Source organism: Lontra canadensis, unplaced genomic scaffold (assembly GCF_010015895.1).
Source record: "Lontra canadensis isolate GAN:19392208 unplaced genomic scaffold, GSC_riverotter_1.0 scaffold140, whole genome shotgun sequence".
Taxonomy (NCBI): Eukaryota; Metazoa; Chordata; class Mammalia; order Carnivora; family Mustelidae; genus Lontra; species Lontra canadensis.
The window spans coordinates 497,277-523,069 of NW_022631134.1; the positions used below are offsets into that span (position 1 = coordinate 497,277).

The following is a 25,793-nucleotide window of genomic DNA, read 5'->3' on the forward strand; positions in this document are numbered from 1 at the left end:
ATATAGGAGTTATTTTCTGTAGTTAGGCTGTTTACTGCAATCATTCTTGTCTGCTTCTTAGTCTTTGCTGTAGAATGTATAATAAAATAATGAATGAATTTTAAATGCTTAATGCTGGAAAATGTTTTTGTGAATCCAAACAATACATACAGAAAATGAACACTTGTTATTAAAATGAATGTGTATTTCTTTTCCAATAAAATGTAATGAATATAAAACAAGCAATTGTTTTACATTTATGAAGTTCTTATTGACTGCTTTCTACCAGTCATTTTAATATAACATCAATACCATTATGTAGTACATCAGTTCTTAAGAGGTATATCAGTTCTTAGTTCACTGCTTATTAAGAAATTAAATTTTATAACTGTACACAGTTTTGAGTTGATACTTTTATATATTCATTTTGTTTTAAACATTGTTTATTACTATATGATATTTGAAGTTTATAGGGTCTTTTGGGAGGAATGAATTTTATCTATATTTCTTTTCTGTTTCATGTAATATATGATATATGCTTTGGGCTCAAAGTCATTTGTATTGAATTATTTATTATGTTACAACCAATAGTTTATAAAAGAATACATTATGTTTATGTAGGTTTTTTTAAATCTCTTAAAATTTACTTCCAAGCATTTGAAAATCATATTTTCTTTGATCTTGCAGAGTATTACATATCTTCACAGGTTTACCAAATTATTTTTTCTGATTTTTGTTTTTAAATAAGTAGAAATAATGATGAGTCTACACTACAGATTTCTAAAAAAGCAATTTTCATTTCAGATCTCTCATTCAAAAAAATGAGATAGTTCTTTTTAAAAATAAAATTATTTTTTAGAGAGAGAGAGAGAGTGCATACAAGCAGGAGGAGTGGCATCGAGAGGGAGAAGCTGACTCCCCGCTGAGCAAGAAGCCCAATGCAGGACTTGATCCCAGGACCTGGGATCATGACTTGAGCCAAAGGCAGATGCTTAACAGACTGAGCCACCCAGGCATTCCAAAATACGAGATAATTCTTAATGGAACATTCAAAATGTACAATAAATAAAAAATACTGTATCCACACTTTTAGTTCATTAAAAAATGTGTATATTCATTACATAGCATGTATTTAAAGCTGACTGTTTTGGTGGGGAAGAGGTTGTGGCTGGCTCAGTTGGAAGGGCATGCAGCTCTTAATCTTGGGGGTCATGAGTTTGAGCACCATGTTGGGTGTACAGATTACTTATATAAATAAACTTCTTTTTTTTTTTAAAGAAACATTTAGGAAGAAATCAAAAACACTTCTCACTTCTCTCCTTTTTTATAGTTTTATACTATATTATCCATTAGATTAATAAATTTACTCAATTTAAGGTGATTGACAATTTTAACTTTTTTAATTGAAGTATAGTTAATGTTGTTTTCAGGTTTTCACCCTTGTGATTCCACAATTCTGTACATTACACTATGCTCACCACAGTAAGTGTAGTTACTATCACCTTACACCAGTATTATAATATTATGGACTATATTCCCTACACTGTACTTTTCATTCCTGTGGCTTATTTATTTTAAAACTGTTGTCTGTACCTATCAATCCCCTTTACCTAACTCACCCATCCTGTTAATCCCTTACCCTCTGGAAATCACTCAGTTTTTTCTCTGTATTTATTATTTTGTTTCTGGGTTGATTTTTGTTTTATTTTGTTTTATTTTTAGTTGTTTGTTTTTGGTTTGTGTTTTAGATCCCACATAAAAGTGAAATTATATCTTATTTCCCTTTGACTTATTTGCCTTAGCATAATATCCTCTAGTTCTAGCTATATGGTCACAAATGGCAAGATTTCATACCACATCTTACTTATCCACTCATCTATTGATGGACACCTGGGTTGCTTCCATAACTTAGCTATTGTAATGCTGCAGTAAACATAGGGATGCATATATCTTTTTGAGTTAGTGTTTTCATTTTGAGAGGTTAAATATACAGTGCTGGAATTAGAGTTGTGTGGCATTTTTATTTTGATTTTTTGAGAAAACTTCATACTGTTTTTACACCACTTTACATTCCATCAACAGTGCATGAGGGTTTCCTCTTCTCCACATCCTCACCACCATTTGTTATTCCTGGTCTTTTTGATACTAGACTTTCTGACAGGTGTAAGGTAGTATCTCATTGTGACTTTGATTTGCATTTCCCTAATTAGAGATGTTGAGCATTTTTTCATGTGTCTGTTGGCCATCTGTGTATCTTACTTGGAAAAAGTATATTAAGTTTCTATGCCCATTTCTTAATTGGATTATTTGTGTCGGTATGGAATTGTAGTAAATTCTTTATATATTTGGGGTATAAATCCTTTACTGGATATTCTTTTTATTTTTTTTTAAGATTTTATTTATTTATTTGACAGAGATCACAAGTAGGCAGAGAGGCAGGCAGAGAGAGAGAGGAGGAAGCAGGCTCCCTGCGGAGCAGAGAGCCCTATGTAGGGCTCGACCCCAGGACCCTGGGATCATGACCTGAGCCGAAGGCAGAGGCTTTAACCCACTGAGCAACCCAGGTGCCCCGGATATTCTTTTTATTTTTTAAAAACTGTATATTTTAGATTTATTTAGAGCCATTTGCCCATGTTTATAGAATATTTAGTTTACTCTAACAGTTCCCCTCAGTGAGATCCTGGCCTAAACATATTTGCTTTGCTTATATAGTAAAAGAATAGCATTAAAAATGAAGCATTTGATTTGTTCTTCTTGTTTTTGAACTCCCTTTCCCCTTCTGTGTTCACATTGCTATGTGAATTTCTTATACCAGCTGAGGTGGCTTGATGTTTCCGATTCACTGTAGAAAAAGAAATATGAGGCAATATTAGCATGTAATCTCACAAACTAAGACCTACCTGTTAGAATCTTTGTAATGGATAAGAATTAACTAGAATTGCTTATGGTCAAATTGTGTAATTATTTTAATTAAGCTACTTTTCTATTGAGTTTTTGTGATTGCTGTATTAATATAATAGATTAGTTGTGTGTATGCAACATTCTATAATAGAAAGGGGTAAGTATTAAAGAATAAAAGAGAATTTTTTTGAAGTGCCTCATAAATATAAATTTAGTGATAGAAATCTTGATCAGAGATACATTTTTCTCAGAACCACAATGCCATATGTTCGATGTTGAATGAAGCATGGTTTGTAAAAAAATCAGCATCATATTCTAAAGAGGCTGGATTGTATAACAAGCATAACTATTTTTATATTATTTTCTCAAATTTCATCTGTTTATAGCTACTATTTCCAACTAATGTTTGGTAACACACAGCATGATCTGCAGAAATACTAAGAGAAAGTTTAAATATAAATTATTTTTTCTAAGTCTGGTTATAGCATAAATTTCCCAAACCATTAAAAAAATTCAATGGAATTAATTATTTAAGATTCAGTGGTGATAGTTCATAATGCCTATTATTTAGATGGACCTTAAAATTCTTCACAGACTCTTTGGGCAGCTTCATTCTTTTCTTATATAATCTACCAAAATTGTTGGACTATAAAATAAAGAAATAAAATTTAATGCTCTGATATGCAAAGTAGAAGGTTGCCTCTTTGGTAATGTCATATTTCCTTAAGCAGTTCTTTACCTTAAATACTGAACAAGTTTTCTACCATTATTAGCTTATGCCCTATTGAAATACATCATTGCCCTGGCACTAAAATACAAAGGTGAAATCAAACAATAAGATAGGCTCCATTTCTCATTTTTGAATAATTGCTTCTGTCCATTAAACTCCATCCTTATGCTTTGGACAATATACTTGTCTGCCTTGCACAGGGTGAAAATTTGCATTGTTAAACTATCAAAGAGTATGATTCCTTATTCTCTCACAAGGAAAAATGTTATCATCCAACTCTTATAGGTGCTAAATTGAGGAGGAGGCTGTTTAACTTTGTAAATTACACCATTGGCTTTGGACTCAGAAAAACATGTTTGAATTCCAGGTCTGCATATATTAGTTGGATATATAAACTTGGGCATGCTCTTTAATCTCTTGAATCCTCATTTATTTCACTTTAAGATGAGGATAATACTGGTATTTTCTCATCAAGTTGCTATGAATCAAATAGAAAATAATAAATATTTATGAGTTAACTGAAAGTTGTAATTACCAAAATGTAACTCAATTTCTGGATATCATGATTAAGGATATGTATGCTTTATTCGTGGTAATTTTAAGCTCAGCCTCTGCATTACTAGCAGCACTTGTGACTGGGTTATAGTCAGCTATATTATTTGGAAAATTTATGCCCATTTATTATTTATTTAATACCCCCAATGTTTAGAATATATTGACATGGTATATAAAACACAGTTATTGCTCTTTTGGAGCTCCCACCTATAAGAAAGCAAAATGGGGGGAAAAAAGAACCAGTTGCTAAAGTTACTTGATCTTCATTTATGTTGGAGAAAGTATTTGTCGTCCTATGCTTCCATATCAGCAAGTAGCCAATCTACATGGTCCTTATATTAAGATTCTTTTGAGGGGGGAAAGGAAATGAGTACTTTGTGAAATAAGAGATAGAAGATTGCTATAGGAATATAAAAAAGTTTCTTACTTCTGCACTTTAAAGTCAATAAGAAGGACTAAATATGTGTGTTACAGATGTTAAAGGGAAAATAACTAGAGAAAGGTAAGGGAACTGTTTATACTAAGAATGAGTTGATGACCTTTTTTACAGCACCATAGAAACAGATACTACAGAACTGAATCCTTGTAATTCCCACCTCCTTATCTTCATCTTGGCACTTATAAATCTCGTCCTTTATCTCTATTTTGTACTCTTACATCTCAGTAGAGAGATTAAACTTGCTCCTTTTCTATTTTATCTGGGACTTAGATCAACTAATTTTGCTTATCCTTCCAGTCTTTAATCTGTTCCCGCTAGTATCTTTCCTTCAGTCTATAAACATACTCAAAAGTGCCCTAGGCTAAAAGCAAACAAGGACTTGGGTGTCCTGGGATCAAGCCTCATGCTGGGCTCACTGCTCAGCCAGAAGCCTGCCTCTCCTTCTCCTTCTGCCTACTGCTCCCTCTGCTGTGCTCTATCAAATAAATAAACAAAATTAAAAAAAAAAAAAAAAGGTCAAACAAGGGCTAAAATCTCTCCCTGACTCTGTTTACCTTACCAAAATACTGCACCCATCATTCTGTTTTGTTTCATTACTTGACTTCTTAAAGTCTATAGCTACCTCCCAATTCTTCACCTGTCTTTCATTTTTCCAATCCATAACTGTCTAAATTAACCATTCTTTTAAGGATTACTGGTGGTGTCAATTTTTTTTAATGAACATTTCACAAATTTACATGTGATCCTTGCACAGGAGCCATGGTTATCTCATCTGTATCATTTCAATTTTAGTGTATGTGTTGCTGAAGTAAGCACAATGATGACCTCTTATTACCAGACTCAATATCCTAATCTCCTTTTTGACTTACTTTGTCTCCGCAGTGTTTGATAATATTGGTCTGTGCTTCCATAAAAACCTGTTCTCCATTGCATTCTCCAAAATCACTCCTTCTATATAGCCTTATTTCTCTCACACTCTGATTCCTTCACTAGATTCTCTTCCTCTGTCCCATCAAGCCAGACCATGTCTAATGGGATTTATTCTCATGGTGTAGGTAGTCTGAATGAATGACTACATTTATTGAAGGCAGTACTATGAAATCACATCATGATCATCTGTGGAACAGGTGAGAGTTGGGTATCTTGCCAAGATAACAGTGGGAGGAACAGAGATTGGAGTCTTCCTGGATGTTAAAATTGACATCAGAGTTTTTACTAATCAGGACTTCAGCTTTGGTAATGGCAGACAATAACTTAGAATAAACATCTCACTAAGAATAATTATAAAATCTAGAAAAAGTGTTCTTGTTTTTATTTTTAAATAAGATACCTATTTGAAAACACTAGAAAGCTAGTAAGGCAGTGAAAAATATCTGGGAGAAGAAGGAAACTCAAAGAGGTTACCCCAGAATTTGTAACTTCCAGTTGCCAATTCCAGAAGAGGCAGCTGAGAAAGGGAACAGAACATTTGACAGTCTTATGAGGAGTACAGGTGAATTTGAATCGAATTGGATCTTGATTAAGAACTAAAAGTCAGTTTCAAGTCATCTTAGTCCTTGAAATTGGATTAAATCAATCCTAGATGCTAGGCTTCCTAAACTTGACCAAAGCAATTTTAAATACTCTGAGGGTGGGGGGGAAATCTTGCACCCAAATCACTTTTATAATTTTTCATATTCAGTGTCCATTACTGAACCAGAAAATAACCAGTCATGAAGAGACAAGGCATGACTTTTTTAAAAAGGCTTTATTTATGTATTTCACAGAAAGTACAAGCACAGGGATTGGTAATGGGAGGGAGCAGCAGGCGCCCACTGAGCAGAGAGCCCAGAATGGGCCTTGACCCAGAATGCTGAAATTATGACCTGAGGTGAAGGCAGACACTTAACCAACTGAGCCACCCAGGTGCCGCAACAAGGGATGATTTTTAAAAGAGGAAGGAAAATACAGATAATTTAAAAGTATTCATGGGATATGCAGACAAATGCTATCAATATGCTGAAGGAAATAAAAAATTACTGAAAATATACACCTTAAAGATGTAGTTCTCAAACTTAAGAACTCGGTTGATTAACTAAAAAGAACAGATAATACCCAGCTAAAGATAAATCATGAACTGGAAGGTATTTCAGAAGGAAATATCCAGAATAATGCATGGAGAGACAAAAGATAGAAAATACAAAAACTATGACACAGGAGTTAAAATAAATGTCTAATTCATGTGTAACTGGAATCCCAAAAGGAGAAAAGAGGAAGACAAAAAAAGGAGTAGAAGTCATTTGAAGAAAGAAAGGCTGAGAATATTCCAAAACTGATAAAAGACATTAAACTAGAGGTTCAGTAAGCCTCAAAAATGTACTAGGAACAGAATCTTAGAACCTGTTGGGAACCAAAATCAAAGGCAGAAGGCATTCTCTAGGAATATGGCTCATATGAGCTATTCTTGGAGAACAGTAACTATTTAATGATGAAATAAAGCAAACCAAGATATGAAAAACAAAATTAAAAAAAAATCAGCAACTGAAAATTTTGGTGAAGGCCACTGTGATAAGCTTGGATAAGCTTGCTTGTATCTTTGTAAATGCAGATCTAAGAATAAACAAACATGGTTATGGCTACAGAACAGAAAACAAGCTCAAGTCTTGAAAATGTAAAATTAACAGAACTCACCAAAATTATGAGGTTAAGAGGTCATTTTATAGGGAAGTATTAGTGTACCAATTTCTTTATTTTTAGAACAAGGAGTCAACACTGTCAAAATTTGAAACATAGTTTCTTTCATTTCATTTTATTTTTTTATAATTTTTAATTTTTTTTTAAATTTCTTTTCAGTGTACCAGAATTCATTGTTTATGCACCACACCCAGTGCTCCATGCAGTACATGCCCTCCATAATACCCACCACTAGGCTTACCCAACTTCCCACCCTCCACCCCTTCAAAACCCTCAGGTTGTTTTTCAGAGTCCGTAGTCTCTCATGGTTCATCTCCCCCTCCTATTTCCCCTAACTCCCTTCTCCTCTCCATCTCCCCATGTCCTCCATGTTATTTCTTATGCTCCACAAATAAGTGAAACCATATGATAATTGACTCTCTCTGCTTGACTTTTAAAAACATTCCAACCTCAAGGGTGCCTGGGTGGCTCAGTCAGTTAAGCATCTAACTTCAGCTCATGTCATGATCTCAAGGCCTGGCATCAGGCTCCATGCTCAGTGGGCAATCTATCTCTCTCTCTCCCCACTGCCACTCCCCCTGCTTGTGCTCTTTCTCTCTCTTCCAAATAAACAAAATCTTAAAAAAAAAAAAAATCCCAATCTTTTTGTACATTTCATAATTGTAATTAAGGGGTTCTTTTTTTTTTTTTAAGATTTTATTTATTTATTTGAAACAGAGAGAGAGAGAGAGATCACAAGTATGCAGAGAGGCAGGCATAGAGAGAGAGGAGAAAGCAGGCTCCCCGCTGAGCAGAGAGCCCAATGCGGGCCTTGATCCCAGGACCCTGAGATCATGACCTGAGCCAAAGGCAGAGGCTTTAACCCACTGAGCCACCCAGGCACCCTAAGGGGTTCTTTTGTAGTAAAAAAAAAAAAAAAAAAAAAAAAAAGATTCAGCAGTTCTTTGCTATAATTTCTTTTCATTTAAATTCAAGTAAAATGAAATGTTCTGTTTTTATTTAAAAATAAGATTGATCAAGAGTGCCTGGATGATGTAGTCCATTCAGCAGCTGACTCTTGGTTTCAGCTCAGGTCATGATCTCAAGGTTCAGAGATCAGCCCCACATTGAGCTCTGTGCTCTGCATGGAGTCTGCTTGGGAATTCTCTCTCTCCTTCTGCCTCTGTCACTACTCTCTCTCCATCTCTTTAATATAAATCATTTAAAAAATAAGATACATCTTTAGATGTGTCCTTTTTGTAAAAGATATTTTGCTGATCTATTTACTCTTAGTGATATGTGAAAGATACTCTTTGTTAATGATGTTAAATTCTAGGTGGAAGAATTTGGGTGTTTATTCATTCTGTGTTAACCTAGCTCAATATGACTCTTTATAATAAGCACATATCCATTTTATAAAAACAACGTAGTTGTTAGTATTATTATTTTTAAAGAGCACAGGCTTTGAAATCTGACAGACCTGTGTATAAATCCTGGCTCTGATGCTAAATAGCAGTGTAGCCTTAGAAAATTTACTTAATCTCTGAAACTCACTTTTCTCACTGAAAACTGAAGTGGTTTTTTCAGGTGATTATATTAAATGTAAATATGTATATATAACACTTAATCCACTTATGGCCAAAGCAATCAATATTTATATTTTTATTTTCATCTGTTGAGTTCTGGCTGTTTTGCCAGTTTGTCCAATAAGCTAAAATAAACAAATTGATCTCTTTGCTTACTTGCCTGTCAAGTAATGGGATTTGTATGAGATATTCCAGCATACTGTCTACCTCTTCTAGAGCTGACTCTCATCTACATGGTTACTTTGCAATCTGTTGTGTTATTCCATCACCACCTCCCCTTCCCAAATCTCTTGCTGTGTTCTTGTCACAGTTGATCGGGCCAGGGGAGGACTCTGGTGCAAACTAGATTAATCCTAGCTGCAAGTGACTGTTCCAATCTAGATCAATAATGCATTCTTTTCTTAAAATTGTTTTATTTAATTGAGAAAGAAAACTCTTAGTCTCTCTTCAGTGTCTGAAAGATATAAAACTGTACTCCTTTTTTAATTATGTTCAATTAGCTGACTTATAATACATCATTAGTTTTTGACGTACTGTTCCACAATTCATTAGTTGCATGTGACACCCAGTGCCCATCACCACATGTGCCCTCCTTAATATTCATTACCCTGTTACCCCATCCCCCTATGTCCCTCCCTTCAATAACCCTCATTTTGTTTCCCAAAGTCCAAAGTCTTTCATGGTTTTTCTCCCTCTCTGATTTCTTACCATTCAATTTTCCCTCCCTTCCCCTGTAGTCCTCCATCCTATTCCTTATGTTCCACATATGAGTGAAACCATATGATAACTGTCTTTATCTGCTTATTTCACTTCACATAATTCCCTCCAGTTCTATCCATGTTGATACAAATGGTGGGTATTCATGTTTTCTGTTGGCTGAGTAATATTCGACTGTATATATGTACCACATCTTCTTTATCCATTCATCTGTTGAAGGGCATCTTGGTTCCTTCCACAGTTTGGCTGTTGTGGACATTGCTGCTATGAACATTGGGGTGCATGTGCCCCTTCTTTTCACTACATCTGTATCTTTGGGGTAAATACCTGGTAGTGCAATTGTTGGGTTATAGGGTAACTCTATGTTTAAAATCTTGAGTAAACTCCATACTGTTTTCCAGAGTGGCTATACCAGCTTGCATTCCCACCAACAGTCTAAGAGGAGTTCTCCTTTCTCCACATCCTCGCCAACACTTGTTTTCTGTTTTGTAAATTTTTGCCATTCTGACTGGTGTAAGGTGGTATCTCGTGGTTTTAATTTGTATTTTCCTGATGGCTAGTGATGTTGAGCATTTTTTCATGTGTCTGTTAGCCATTTGTATGTCTTCTTTGGAGAAGGGACTGTTCATGTGTTCTGCCCATTTCTTGACTGGATTATTTGTTTTTTGGGTCTTGAGTTTTAGAGGTTCTTTATAGATCTTGGATACTAGTCCTTTATCCATAATGTCATTTGCAAATAACTTCTCCCATTCCGTGGGTTGCCTCTTAACTTTGTTGACTGTTTCTTTTGCTCAGCAAAAGCTTTTTATCTTGATGAAGTCCCAAAAGTTCATTTTTGCTTTTGTTTCCCTTGCCTTCAGAGACATATCTTGAAAGAAGTCACTGTAGCCAATGTTAAAGAGGTTACTTCCTACGTTCTCTAGGGTTTGGATGAGTTCCTGTCTCACATTTAGATCTTTCATCCATTTTGAGTTTATCTTTGTGTATGGTGTAAGAGAATGGTCCAGTTTCATTCTTCTGCGTGTGGCTGTCCAATTTTCCCAGCACCATTTATTGAAGAGACAATGTCTTTTTTCCATTGGCTATTCTTTCCTGATTTGTTGAAATTTTGTTGACAGTTTAAGCTCTCCAATTCCTATCTTCTTAAGAGTACTCATTTCCACCATGTAAAAAAAGACTGAGTATAAATTCCAGAGAGACAATTAAAAGATGGGAATTGGAGAGCTACTCCTGGGAACATTCTCATTCCAGACCTCGTTTTTTCTGGAAGCCCAGCTGTATCCCTGACCTTTCCATGATTTGATTGTGTAACCCATTTCTTTTTTTGAAGATTTTACTTTAAAGTAATCTCTGCCCACAGTTTGGGGCTCAAACCCACAACCTTGAGATCAAGAGTCACATGCCCCACCAACTGAGCCAGCTAGGCACTCCAATGTGTAACTATTCTTGGACTTTATACATCACTATATTACTTCCTTCTTCCCTATCACTTTTCTTTTTTTAAATGAAATAACTTCTGGTTGACATTCTCTTATTTATGATTAAATCAATACAGGTTTGGAATAGATGACTTTTAAGAATTATTTCACCTAAATGTTTAATAATTCCTTAAAATATGTTCTTAGACTTTCCTTGTTTAGTAATTCACCTAAATATAGTCTTCATGATCTTAATAAACATCTATGAATTACTTTACATGCATAACTGTACCATACATATCTAGTTTCTAAGCAATAAAATAAGTTCCTCAAATTTATCAAAGTGGAGGTCACATTTCTTTGTCATTAGTCTTTCTAACCAGATTTGGAAACATCCATTTCAGAGGGTCTGTCTAATCCATGGAACTTTCATTTAAATAATGGCAAACATCTTATGTTTCTTCACAGTGCTGAGATGGCATGGTAAATAATGAATATGTTCTCTTTTTGGACGTACACATATTCTTTGTGATTCTACTTCTCTCTCTTTAATGGCACCATGTCTACCCCTTTATCTATAAAATTATTTTCACACAGAAACCCCTTTGATGATGAAGAAAACCATGTTTTAGAGCCAGCCAGATGGTTTTCCCATTTCCTGTTATGTATATACACATATATTTTTCGTGGATGGTAGGGATCATGGAGAAGGAAAAACAAAAACGAAAACGAAAACCTATAGTGAACATTGAACCTATCTCATTATTCTAGAATCTATCATTTTTCCTTTGAAGAAATTCAACATTTGTCTTACAACAAGAGAATAAACATCAGCTGCTAGAGAAAGCTATTGAATTTCAAAATCCCTTTGAAATGTCACATTAACCTGTTTTACTTTCAGTCAGTTCTTTAAAATATCAAACATTTCCTGATGACTCCCAGATCTAAGACTGCTTACATTTCTCTAACTTAAAAGTTTGTTTCCTTCACTTGCAAACCAACTGTGGTGAATGAATCAGCACTGTTTAGGCCTGGGAAAAGTGGATCACAGCTGTAATCTGTGTGCAGTCTTTCTACAGGTAGTTTAATTTGTGAATGTTGAACAAGGTCAAATGCTGAATCTGGTTGATTTGGCTAAAACTACAGAGTTCTAGCCTTCTATTTAGCCCTCCATTAAATTTTAATCTTTACAGCTGTATTTGTTTCACAGATCACTTTTTGTTCAGAGATATGTAGAAGTCAGACAACAACATTAACTTATTATTTTACTCAACGTCTATTGAGCATCCACTTATTAGGTGCTGGGGGTAAAATAGTAAAAGAAATTTGTGCCCCTTGTTCATGAAAAGCCACATTATAAACTGAGAAACAGCTATGTAATTTCTGAGAAGTTAGAATATAATGGGTTAAATTCTGTAATTGAGCTTAAAATATTAAGAACACAAAGGAATGATTAAGTAAATGAAATTTTCTTCTTTCAAGCAGAATTAGATTTATAATTTAACCATTTAGTGTGAGAGCTATAGGAAGTTTGTGCTGTATCATCAACAGCTTAGTGTCTTGGGACATAATCAACACCAAATCCTTTCCTTTTAATGCCATCAGTAGTCTTCCTGTCTTTTTTTTTTTTAATTTTTTATTTCTTTTCAGCATTAACAGTATTCATTGTTTTTGCACCGCACCCAGTGCTCCATGCAATCTGTGCCCTCTCTAATACACACCACCTGGTTCCCCCAACCTCCCACCTCCTGCCCCTTCAAGACCCTCAGGTTGTTTTTCAGAGTCCATGGTCTCTCATGGTTCACCTCCCCTTCCAATTTCCCTCAACTCCCTTCTCCTCTCCATCTCCCCTTGTCCCCCATATTATTTGTTATGCTCCACAAATAAGTGAAACCATATGATAATTGACTCTGTCTGCTTGACTTATTTCTCTCAGCATAATCTCTTCCAGTCCCGTCCATGTTGCTACAAAAGTTGGGTATTCTCCTTTCTGATGGAGGCATAATACTCCATAGTGTATATGGACCACATCTTCCTTATCCATTCGTCCGTTGAAGGGCATCTTGGTTCTTTCCACAGTTTGGCGACCATGGCCATTGCTGCTATAAACATTGGGGTACAGATGGCCCTTCTTTTCACTCCATCTGTATCTTTGGGGTAAATACCCAGTAGTGCAATTGCAGGGTCATAGTAGTCTTCCATAGTAGTCTTCCTGTCTTACACCTCTTGTTGGTTGTTCTTGTTCACTGAGCTCCATGAACTTTCATTTTCATGATATGATGTACACGTGTTCACATTATTAAGAAGGCTGACACTCAAAAAAAAAAAAAAGAAGGCTGATACTCATAGACGTGGATGACTACCTTACAATAATTGTGAAATGTTCTACCCGAATGAGACATTTCATCCTAGAACTAGGATTCCTTTTATTTATTTTCCTAATAAATAATAATTTTCTAGAATTAAGATTCCTTTTATATATTTTATTTATTTTAATTACTTGGAGTACAGTTGACATGCAATGTTACATTAGTTTCAGGTGTACAACATAGTGGATGATTCAACAACTCTATACTATACTGTGCTTATCACAAGTGTAGTAGCCATCTGTCACATACAACACTATTACAATAGCGTTGAATATATTCTCCATCTTGTACCTTTCATCCTCATGACTTATTCATTCCCTAACTGGAATCCTGTACATCCCACTCCCTTTCACCCATTTTGCTCATCCCTCACACCCTCTCCTCTGGCAACCACAAATTTGCTCTCTGTATTTATCAGTCTACTTCTGCTTCTTGTTTGTTCATTTGTCTTATTTTTTAGATTCTATATATATATAAAATTATATGATATTTGTCTTCTCTGTCTGACTTATTTCACTTAAAATACCCTGTAGTTCCATCCACATTATTGCAAATGACAAGATCTCATTCCTTTTTAGGGTGGAGTTATATTCCATTATATATATCCACAATGGACATTTAGGTTATTTCCTTATCTTGGCTATTGTAAATAATGCTGCAGTAAACACAGTATGCATGTAATTTTTTGAATTGGTGTCTTCATTTTCTTTGGGTACATACCCAGTAGCAGAATTACTACATCACATGGTATTTATGTTTTTAGTTTTTTGAGGAAACTCGGAATTTTTTCAAAGTGTCTGCACCAATTTACATTCCACCAATAGTGCACAAGGGCTCCTTTTTCTCTACATCCTTGTCAATACTGTTATTTCTTGTGTGTGTGGTGTGTGTGTGTATGTTTATTCTAATCATTCTTCCAGTGATAACTCATTGTGGTTTTGATTTGCACTTCCCTGATGATGAGTGATATTGAGCATCTTTTCATGTGCCTGGTAGCCATCTGTATATCTTCTTTGGAAAAATGTCTATTAAAATATTTAGGAATAAATTTAACCAAGGATGTGAAAGACTTGTACCTGTACTTTGAAAATGATAAAACATTAAAGAAAGAAATTGAAGACAACACAAATGGAAATATATTCCATGTTCATGAATTGGAAGAGCCAATATTGTTGAATGTCCATTGTACCCAAAGCAATCTATATATCCAGTGCTACCCCTATCAAAATACCAATATTATTATTCACAAATAATCCTAAAATTTTTATGGAATGCCAAAAGATTCTGCAATCTTAAGAAGCAATAACAAAGATGGAAGTGTCACAATCTTAGATTTCAAACTAAAGTTCAAAGCTGTTGTAATTGAAACAGTATGGTACTGGCACGAAAAATAGACACATAGATCAATGGAACAGAATAGAAAGCCCAGAAATAAACCCATGCTTATATGGTCAATTAATCTATAACAAAGGAGGTAAGAATGTACAAAGCAAGAAAAACAGGACAGCTACATGCAAAAGAATAAAACTGGACCACTGTCTTATACCATACACAAAAATAAACTCAAAATGGATTAAAGAACTAAACATGAGACCTGAAACCATGAAACTCCTAGAAGATAATACAGTAATCTCTTTCACATTGGCCTGAGCAACATTTTTCTAGATATATCTCCTCAGGCAAGGGAAACAAAAGCAAAAACAAATGGGTTACACCAAAATAAAAACCTTTTGCACAGTGAAGGAAACCACTAACAAAATGAAAAGGCAACTTACTGAATGGGAAAAGATACTTGCAAGTGATATATCTGATAAGAGATTACTATCCAATATCCACATATCCAAGATATGTGAAGAATTTATACAACTCAACGTGAAAACATAAACAAAGGGGAGTTGGAGCCCAGAAGGGAGTTGTGGGAAATTGGAAGGGGAGGTGAACCATGAGAGACTATGGACTCTGAAAAACAATCTGAGGGTTTTAAAAGGGCAGGGGGTGGGAGGTTGGGGGAACCAGGTGGTGGGTATTGGAGAGGGCACGGATTGCATGGAGCACTGGGTGTGGTGCAAAAACAATGAATACTGTTAACGCCGAAAATAAATTTTAAAAAAAATTAAAAAAATAAATAATTTGATTAAAAAATAGAATTAGGAGGGACACCTGTGTGGCTCAGTTTGTTAAGCATCCAACTCTTGATTTTGAGCTCTTGACTGAGCCCATGTTGGGCTCTGTGCTCAGCAGGGAGCCTGCTTCCCTCTCTCTCTTTCTCTGCCTGCCTCTCTGCCTACTTGTGATCTCTCTCTGTCAAATAAATTTTAAAAACTTAAAAAAAAAATAGATTTAGTATCCTTAATATTTTTGAATCTGTAGTCTCCTTTGAGAATCTAATTAAAATTAGATCTTCTCTATAGAAGGCACACACAGACTAATTTTGTATAATATCAAAGGATTATAAAATCCTCTAATGTTTATCATGGGCTCCTGTTCAGTGACTCTACCACTGGAAAAACATGTCAGTTCAAGATACATTTCCCAAATTTTACCCTGTGAAACATTTAAGGATAAAGGCTGACAATTTCTACCTTTAACTTCACCTGGTTCCTTCATTCCTGGATGGTTCAAGCTCCCTACATTGTTTTTGAGGATGCTAATTTGGGTATCAGCCAACTTGGTCAGTGTCCCAGCAAAGCTAATCTGAGCCCCTGTAGCAGTTTTGTGCTAGGCACAAAGAACAGAAGAGAGAAAAATCATTCCTGAGGACATGAGTAAATCAAATATTCCAGACTAGTGCTGTCTAATGGAAATATAATCCACCAATTCAAGCCACATTGTAATTTCTAATTTTGAGAAATCGCATTGAGACAAGTAGAACAAAACAGCTCAAATTAATTTTAATAGCATAATCTATTTAAACTAATATATCCAATATATTTCAACATGTAATCAATATTAAAAAATAAGATATTTTCTATTTCTTCTTTTGTACTAAGTCTTTGAAATCTGGTATATATTTTACATTTAGATCATATATCAATTTGGAATAAGTACATTTCAATAACACAGTACTACTAGTGACTAGTGGCTACCATATTGGAGAGCACAATTTTAAGCCCAGAATAAATGCCAATCTTTATGTATGTCTGGCTTTGTTATAGCAGTGATTAATTCTTCACCTTTTAAAAAAATCCTCTCCCCCAATATCATCTGGGAAGAAATGAATAAACAGTTTATTTTCTTCCTTTGTACTGCGTCTCACATTGGATGGAATGTAAGCCATGCCCCCTGAAATCATAGAGTATAGTGACCTGGCCAGGAAGAAGCTACATCTTTTCATTCCTCTTCCCTAAAGGGCCAATGAATTTGGAACAGGTACAAAACAGCTTTAAAAATAAAATAGCCAAAAGATCTTTGTAACCACATCCAAAATCAAACTAATTCATGCTAGCTTCCACTCTAAAATTTGCTTCAGGCTGAGTACAGCAGGGTTACCCTTCTGATCAGCATTAAAAGATGAGGATATGTTCTGGGTGAATCAATGCATTCCTGGCTAGGAAACAAATAACCACAGCATATATGAAGCCAGGAATGATGGTTATAGTGGAAGATATTTAAAACACATGATTTTGTTTTTATTAGTTTCAGAGGTAGAATTTAGTGATTCATCAGTTACGTGTAACACCCAGTGCTCATTACATCAAGTGCCCTCCTTAATGCCTATTACGTAATTTTCCCTTCCCCCCACTTACCTCCCCTCCAGCAATCCTCAGTTTTTTTCCTAGAGTTCACTGTCTCTTATAGTTTGCCTTCCTCTCAATTTTCATCTTTTTAAATTTTTCCTTCACTTCCCTTATGTTCATCTGTTTTGTTTCTTAAATTCCACATACAAGTGAAATCATACAGTTTTTGTGTTTCTCTGACTGACTTATTTCACTTAGCATAAAACCCTCTAGTTCCATCCATGTCATTGCTAATAGCATGATTTCTTTTTTTTTTTTTTGATGACTGAGTAATAGTCCATTGAGTATGTATACCGTGTCTTCTTTATCCATTCATCTGTCAGTAGATATCTGGGCTCTTTCCATATTTTGGTTGTTGCCAACAACCAACATTGTTGCTATAAACATTGGGGTGCAGGTGCCCCTTTGAATCACTTTGTATCCCTTGGATACGTATCTGGAAAATGATTTTTTTTTAAGATTTTATTTATTTGTCAGAGAGAGAGAGTACACACAAGCAGGCAGAGAGAGAGGAGGAAGCAGGCTCCCTGCCGAGCAAGGAGCCCAATGCGGGACTCGATCCCAGGACCCCAGGATCATGACCTGAGCTGAAGGCAGCGGCTTAACCAACTGAGCCACCCAGGCGTCCCTGATTTTTTTTTTTTTTTAAAGAGGGGATAGGAATCTTCCTTTCCCAACCCCTTCACCACTCATAAAATATTACTGTCTTATTCAGGTATTGCAGAATATTTAACTAATAATCTTGAAGAACAGTTACCAAACTACAGCTTTTATGCAGCAACTATTTACAGACACTTCTCTAGTGTTACTCTTCAGTTAAGCTATTTCTTGTATGCATTCATTTTTGGAATAACAATTTTCATGCCATTGAATATAATTCCCAAAATTATCCTAGCCACCGATTTTTTACCCAGTGAAATACTCTGTTGTGTTTTTAAATGGCATCATTTGGAACAGACACATCATACTTTGAGGAGAGGGCACATTGTTAAGTTTGTTAAAAGCTATAATAGACATCTTGAATCTTTTTCTTAGAGTTAAAAAAAATCTCTCTGATAGCAGTTAATAAATGTTAATAAGATTTTTTTTTCAAAATACTGGCTATAATATTACAGTGTTAATTGTGTTACTCAGTGAAAAAAATGCTGTGAGTCATATTTTATAGTTGTTACTCAATTTGGAGAACTTTTCAGGCACTTGATAAAGAATGAGGGGACTCCAAACCTGATAAAATGAGACTAGAAGACCATTTCCTTTCTTTAATAAGGTTTAGGAAATTTGCAATTAAGAATAGACTAAAGCAACTTGAAATTGTGTTATGAATTCATACTCTGCAAACTCAACAGGACCTCAAAATAAGTTGATTTCAAAATCAAGGATTTCTTTTGCTATTCCTTCTTACCAACTTTTCCCTGCAACATGAACTTAGTGTTTAAGGGGAAAAATATTTTTCTACTAAATGTAAATAAAATATACTTCCCTATTTTAGTATTGAAAGGTATATATAATACTAACCAGCTTCTATTCAGTGTAAAACAACTTGTGTTACCATCATGGATCAAAATAATTCCAGAAAAAAAGAAAGTTATGTGATATTTAAGTTAGCCTCCACAGATGGACCAAATATGATAAACAGAAAACTCAACTACTTTAAGAAGCCAGGGCAAGTTGGTAGGCTCTCCAGGATTAGGTGTCCATATTTATTAACAGCAGATTGTTTAGTATGCTCATAGCTCATGGCTCAGAAAGGCCTGATTCCTTCATAACTAAAAGAAAATAGATAATTTAAAAAGAACAAAAGTGAAATACTCAATTCTTGAAGTTTTTCACACTCCTCCCTGGAATACCCTTCACCTCTTATGTCAATTAAATCCTTTCCATTGTCCAAAACTGAAATGTGGTACACATGAGAATATATTTTGTTTTCTGCTACTACAGAGAACATAATTGACTAAGTATCCAAGCTTAAGCATCAAGAAAGTCCTTGAGCCAAAGGTTTTTACTGCAACTTCCATGCAAACTTCCTTACCTCTCCTTCACTCAAGTCAGATGTACATCACAGCCTGATGGCTCTCCCAGACTTCTTCACTTCCTTTCAATTTCCATTCATGCAGGCATTTCTCTTAATAAACTTGCACATTTAATTCTGTCTTTGCATCTGTTTTCAGAGACCCTGGACTAATACACCAATTCAGATGCCTTTTTTCAGTTCCTCAAACTATGTATTCATAATATTGTGCAAAAGAAGGCAAAGGAAATGGCCCTTTATCATTTGGCACCACCTCATCACCCTGGCTGCTTCTACCACCTCTGTGCTCCAAGTACACCCAGCTCTCCACAAGTACCTGAGACCCTACACCTTTGAAAATGCTATCTCCTTGCCTAAAATGACTTCCTCTCTAGTTTATATGACAGTGTTTACAAGACTACATGTAAGTCATCTCCTTTGGCAAGCTTTCCCTGACATCTATAAGAAGAATTTAGAGCGTGTCTTCCTCTTGCATCTATACTTCACTTAGCTTTCATGATCTTGGCACTTTTGAAGATAGGCCGGATATTTTTAGAGTGTCTTGAAGTTTGGATTCATCCAATGTTTCTTTATTATTGGATATATAACCATTATTACACCTGTTTTATATTTTTTGGCCAGACTGTCACACTATACTCTTCTCGTTATATCTAATCAGTTGTACATGATGACTATTTGTCCCGTTACTAGTGTTGTTCATTTTGACTACTTTATCAAGATGGTGTCTACCTGGTTTCTCTACTTTTTGTTCCATCTCTAATTAACAGTGTACTCTGATATGTAAAAAATTCATTCCTTTCCTCACTTCACCTACTAGTAGTATCCATTGAAATTTCTTGCCTGGGTTAATTATTACTACCCTTATTACCAAATGGTGATTTTCTAAAACCATTATTCCATCTACATTTAATTGGAGGCTTTCCACTATATGGAGAAACTTTCTCTTCCTTCCAACTATTTAGTCATTCATTTATTTATATCAGTGGGGTACTTGATAATTCAATGAGTTAGAGATTGTTCTTATCATTTATTTAAAAGTTAGTTATCCTTTATTTAGCCAGCTAGAGGCCCCTCAAATTTATTTCTGTGTTCTTTTGACATGTTCTCATCCTTTTTTGAGCATTTCCTTCCTTTCTGTTACCAAAGATAATCCAGGTTCATCATGTTCTTTATAAGCCCCAACCCTTGATTCAGTCATTTTTTTCGAGGAGCTCTGATTCATTTAGCATTTGACACCAAGATATAAGCACTAGGTATTCATTATTAGTAGGATGCTCCTGATCTCAGGCTCTTTCAGCAGATAGCTAACACACATTTACATCTATACTTACTTCTTTATCTATAATGGAAACTATTCTCTCACTCTGGTACATCCAATTCTAATCTAATGCCAGGTGGGTTTATTCAAGCTTTATATTTTTCCATATTTGTAACTCTTTCCAGTAACGAGAAACCTGAATCTTATCGTTCTTGATATATTTATTTATTTGATCAATCTCTTGGGAGGTAGCCAATCTTCTGATATTGCTGTGCCACCACCCTCTTTGTGAATACGCCTGCCCTGTGCTAAGCTTGGCCTCCTTGCACAGGCCTGCAACCTACCTTGACAGGTGTGACTCATGGCTATGGAAAAACAGAATGAAAAATGCTAATAATTTTTTTTTAAAGAAAGGAAAGAAACAAAGGGGAATGGGAGAGGGGGAGAGATAGCTGCTAGCATTGTTTATAATTTTTTAAATACTTAAAAAAGAGCAGCTTTAGGCTCAGAACCTTCTGTAAAGAATAGTATGTATCTAGAAATTAATAACACTATTTTCTTTTGTTTTAATTGTCAATGTATTTTAGTTACCTGATCTATTTCTTTTCTTTAAATACTTTTTTTTTTTAACAGCTGAAAGTTCTCACATTTATTACCAAACCAACCTACTGGTGCAGAGGAATAGTAACAGAAAAATCATTTCCCTGATAAAAGCTATCTATTGGCCAGGTAGAAAGGTGTTTACAGGGTGATAGAATAGAATACATGATCTTCAAGGAGCTTAATTAAATACGTGGTGCCAATTAGGTGTGTCATCTCATGATGTGGGATGCCTTAGAGACCCAGCTTGGTTCTCCTCCAGTGCCTCCTCTTGAAGTTGTACCTGATTTTATTACCAGTTTTCATCTGAATCCACTGGGGAATGGGATGATTCTGCTTTTGTTTCTTGGCCAGGAATTGCTTGATCCTGAAAGTCTTGTGAGAAGACATGGTCAGAATCAGGGAGCAGCACACAACAGGATGGTGGGCAAAAAGAGAAAACATTAAATACATTTTTAATTGAGGAAAAAGTCACATACTTTAATCAGAACAGTCCTTGAGCCTATAATTCAATGAGCTTTAAGAAATACATATACCACATTGAGACATAGAATGTTTTCATCTCCCAAGAAGATCCCAGTCAATCTCCACTGCCTGTAGGCATCCACTTTTGTCATTTATATCAGAACTGTTTCTGCTTCTTTGTAAATATTTTTAAGGAAAAGGTGTTAATCAAAAAATTAAACAAGATACAAATGGTAAAGATAACGTAAGGAGTACAGGATAGCATAGAAGGTATATCAAATAATGGTACTTTGAGCACAATGGTTTGTTTCATGGAGAGCTTGCAGAGTTGTTTCCTTTCTTTTTTTTAATTTTTATTTTTTTAGATTTTATTTATTTATTTGACAGAGACCACAAGTAAGCAGAGAGGCAGGCAGAAAGAGAGAGAGAAAGAGAGAGAGGAGGAAGCATCTCCCCCCTGAGCAGAGAGCCTGATGCAGGGGGCGATCCCAGGATCGTGGGACTCAATCCCAGGACCCCGGGACTCAATCCCAGGACTGCAGGATCATGACCCGAGCCAAAGGCAGAGGCTTTAACCCACTGAGTCACCCAGGAGTCCCTGTTTTCTTGTCCTTAGAAATGTTTCTTTGCCACAATGGGGACAACCACCAATGATAGGCTAAAGGATACAAGTTCTAGCCTTTCCTCTCTGCTTCCTTCATATGTACTCATTTTTTAAGCAGTTGTTATATACCTACCATGTGCTGTGTTCTCCAGGAGCTATAGATAAATAAGAAACAATGCCTACATCAAAAATAGAGATGATCACCATAACTTGATTCCTGGAATTATTTTTAAATATGGCCACAAATTCTTGTTTCTAATTTATGGATGATGGTCATAATTTAGAAATCTATTCATTTGCAAGAGGAAAATTTCAGAGGCACTTGAAAGAAATGAAAAAAAATAAAAAAGGAAGAGCAAAGAGGGTAGAATTCCTATTTAACAATTTGCATGTGTTTAATAAAAAGAGTTTTATTATAGAATTACATCTGGCATTAACAAAAGGGCCACCCATAGTCTACAAGATATTAAGATATTAAACACTGAATCAACCCAACTGTGCTCAAACAATTGCCCTTCTCATGGTAAAATCCAACTAGAAGAAAATTACTTGGTTTGAAGATTTTTGGATTAGAGCCTTTCTTTCTAAATGGTAATCACTCCTTTTTTTCTCTACTTGTTTTTGCCCTTATATCTTTTTATTATTCAGCATCCAACCAAATCGGGGAATTCCTTTTTTACGTTAGTTAGCACATTATTAAAAGGCACAAACATAGAACACAAAGTGATGCTGTCAAAAGATCAATAGGTATTCATTCACTGACTGGGCACTGTCCCCAAGGAGTTTATGCTCTATTTAGGGAAATAAATAACAATTAAATTTCTTAACTTAAGTTTTGAGAGGTAGGAATTATAAACCCACTCATACACATTCCCTACTTAAAGATTATAATATGACATTAGGTCACTGGTTACCAAGCAGCTTTTATTTATGAAGATCATTCACTCTCAGATATGCTACCTGAATTCGAGAAATTTAGCCACTCTGAAAAATGGAATGAGCTCCATTAATTTCTCCTTATAGAGAGTGGGGCAGTAGCAGGAGAATCTGTTTTACTTGTTAAACTTAATGGTATGTGAAACAGACTACTTAAAGCCATGAATTCAGAAACAATCATTCATCAACACAAATAAATGAGCAAAATGAACATCTGAAAAGTTCTTCCTAGCTCTACTCTATAATAGTATCTGCCTCACTGGCAAGTCAATGAGATCATGGGTCTATGTGAAAGTGTTTCATATCCATGGCCTACTGTCCAGGTGTAAGGGAGTATAGCGTCTTCGTCAGTATGACAATGTGTGTCCCTGCATTTGAGTATCATTAAGTATAAACTTAAGACAGGTTAATGTGACAGAACAATATTCCAGTCATATAATGTTTGTATTAGGCATGACAGGAAATGTACAACTAAACAAAGTCATGATAGGCAGGACTGAGAGATCTTAAATAAAGATAGCTAATGGTTAGAAAGGCTCTTAACCCAAAGCTCAAGAGGGCCTGATTTATAAGCTCTGCTGGAAGACTCATTTCATCTAGATCCATGAAGCAAGTCATTTATTTTCCCTGCTTTGATTTCCCTCAAAAAAATTTCATGGTTATAAGAATGAAACTGGCTCTGTAGATGAAAATTGTGAGTATATAAGGTATAGATAATATAATTATTTGTGATGTAATTTAATATTATCCACATTAAGTCTACTTCCTTTCTCTGCAAATTAAGCTTTACAGTCTGAACTCTTAGAGGTGTCCCAAGACCTAGCCTACACCTCTTCACAGCACAGATGAAAAAGTGCTGTGCAGATTGCAGGCCTGTGCAAGGAGGCCAAGCTTAGCACAGGGCAGAATTGGTTGAGAAGTCTTTGCTTATCCCTGAACCCATTTTCAGTTAACAACTTTAGATGGAAGTAGCCATGTAGTTTCACCATTCATTCACTGGGAGAAGATATTTACAAATGACATTCAGATAAAGGATTCATATCCAGGATCTACGAAGAACTCCTCAAACTCAACACTCAAAAAACAAATAACACAGTGAAAAAATGGGAAGAAGACATGAATAGATACTTCTCCAAAGAAGACATACAAATGGCTAACAGACACGTGAAAAAATACTCAACATCATTAGCCATCAGGGAAATGCAAATCAAAACCACAATGAGATGGATAAACAATGAATCTTGGAACACTGAAAAAATAAAGTTAAAAAAAAAAACACCACAATGAGACAACACCTTAAATGGCAAAAATTAACAAGGCAGGAAATAAGTGTTGGTGAGGATGTGGAGAAAGGGGAACTCTCTTACACTGTTGGTGGGAATGCAAGCTGGTATAGCCACTCTGGAAAACAGTATGGAGGTTCCTCAAGATTTTAAACATAGAGCTACCCTATAGCCCAACAACTGCACTACCAGGTATTTACCCCAAAGATACAGATGTAGTGAAAAGAAGGGACACATGCACCCCAATGTTCACAGCAGCAGTGTCCACAACAGCCAAACTGTGGAAGGAGCCGAGATGCCCTTCAACAGATGAATGGATAAAGAAGATGTCGTACATATACACAGTGGAATATTACTCAGCCATCAGAAAGGTAGAATACCCACCATTTGTATCAACATGAATGGAACTGGAGGGGATTATGCTAAGTGAAGTAAGTCAAGCAGAGAAAGACAATTATCATATGATTTAATTCATATGTGGAACATAAGGTATAGCACAGAGGACTAGGGGAAGGGAGAGAAAACTGAATGGGAAGAAATCATAGAGGGAGACAAACCATGAGAGACGATGGACCTTAGGAAACAAACTGAGGTTACTGAAAGGAGGGGGGTGGAGGGATGGGGTAACAAGGTGGTGGGTATTAAGGAGGGCATGTGTTGTGATGTGCACTGGGTGTTATATGAAACTAATGAGTCACTGAACACTACATCAAAAACTAATGGTTTTTGGCTTAATGAACATAATAAAAATAAATAAATGCATAAAAAATTAGGGATTACAAAGGAAGCCAATTGTATGGAAATACAGTTATCAAAATATTTAGAACAGATATTTGTGATGTAGCAATGTATGTGGTTCTTTATTCATGCATTAAATAACCAGATGTAACTGTAAGTATAATAAAAACAACATTGAAGTTGTAAAAAAAAAATGAAGATGGTTCTCTTGAAAGATTTTGTGAAAATTCTTATTTTTAATAGATTTTGGAATTTTCTGGACCCTATAAATCCAAAGGCCTGAAAACAAAAATTCTCTTTGAAGAATTTCATTTGTGCAGCATTTTGAAACTATTTTGTAGTTTAATAGTAGCTCTGCAAGGCTAGACCTGCTTGTCTTTGGAGGAAAGCCACCATTCAGTTGGTTAAATTCCCTGAGCCTTGGTTTCTTCATTGCTAGAAAAAAACATTAATCCTTAACATATTTTTTTTAAAAGATTTTACTTATTTATTTGAGAGAGAAACAGTGAGAGAGCATGAGAGGCCAGAAGGTCAGAGGGAGAAGCAGACTCCCCATGGAGCTGGGAGCCCAATATGGGACTCGATCCCGGGACTCCGGGACAGTGACCTGAGCCAAAGGCAGTTGCTTAACCAACTGAGCCACCCAGGTGCCCAATCCTTAACATATTTGTGGGAGGATCAAATGAAAAAATATATAACATGGCCTCCAGCTTCCATCCTCACCATGTCTGAGATTCTCCCTACCTTGAAAAATTTATCTCATATTATCTTTTTCTTTCACTCACTATCCTCCTGGC

At 35.5% G+C, this 25,793-nt stretch overlaps 2 protein-coding genes and 1 non-coding gene across 9 annotated transcripts in view; 1 reads left to right on the forward strand and 2 right to left on the reverse strand.

The window, feature by feature from the left end:
* The window catches only part of METTL15 (methyltransferase like 15), a 309,773-nt gene that overhangs the window by 182,895 nt on the left and 101,085 nt on the right, over positions 1-25,793 (forward strand). The window lies entirely within an intron of this gene.
* LOC116858607 lies at positions 5,314-5,420 on the reverse strand. Its single transcript, XR_004380954.1, has one exon. It is a non-coding gene; the product is annotated as a U6 spliceosomal RNA (small nuclear RNA).
* LOC116858596 (60S ribosomal protein L39-like) lies at positions 21,070-21,364 on the reverse strand. The gene has a single exon (XM_032843442.1). The coding sequence runs from the start codon at positions 21,358-21,360 to the stop codon at positions 21,205-21,207; it is 156 nt and encodes a 51-aa protein (XP_032699333.1). The 5' UTR covers positions 21,361-21,364; the 3' UTR covers positions 21,070-21,204.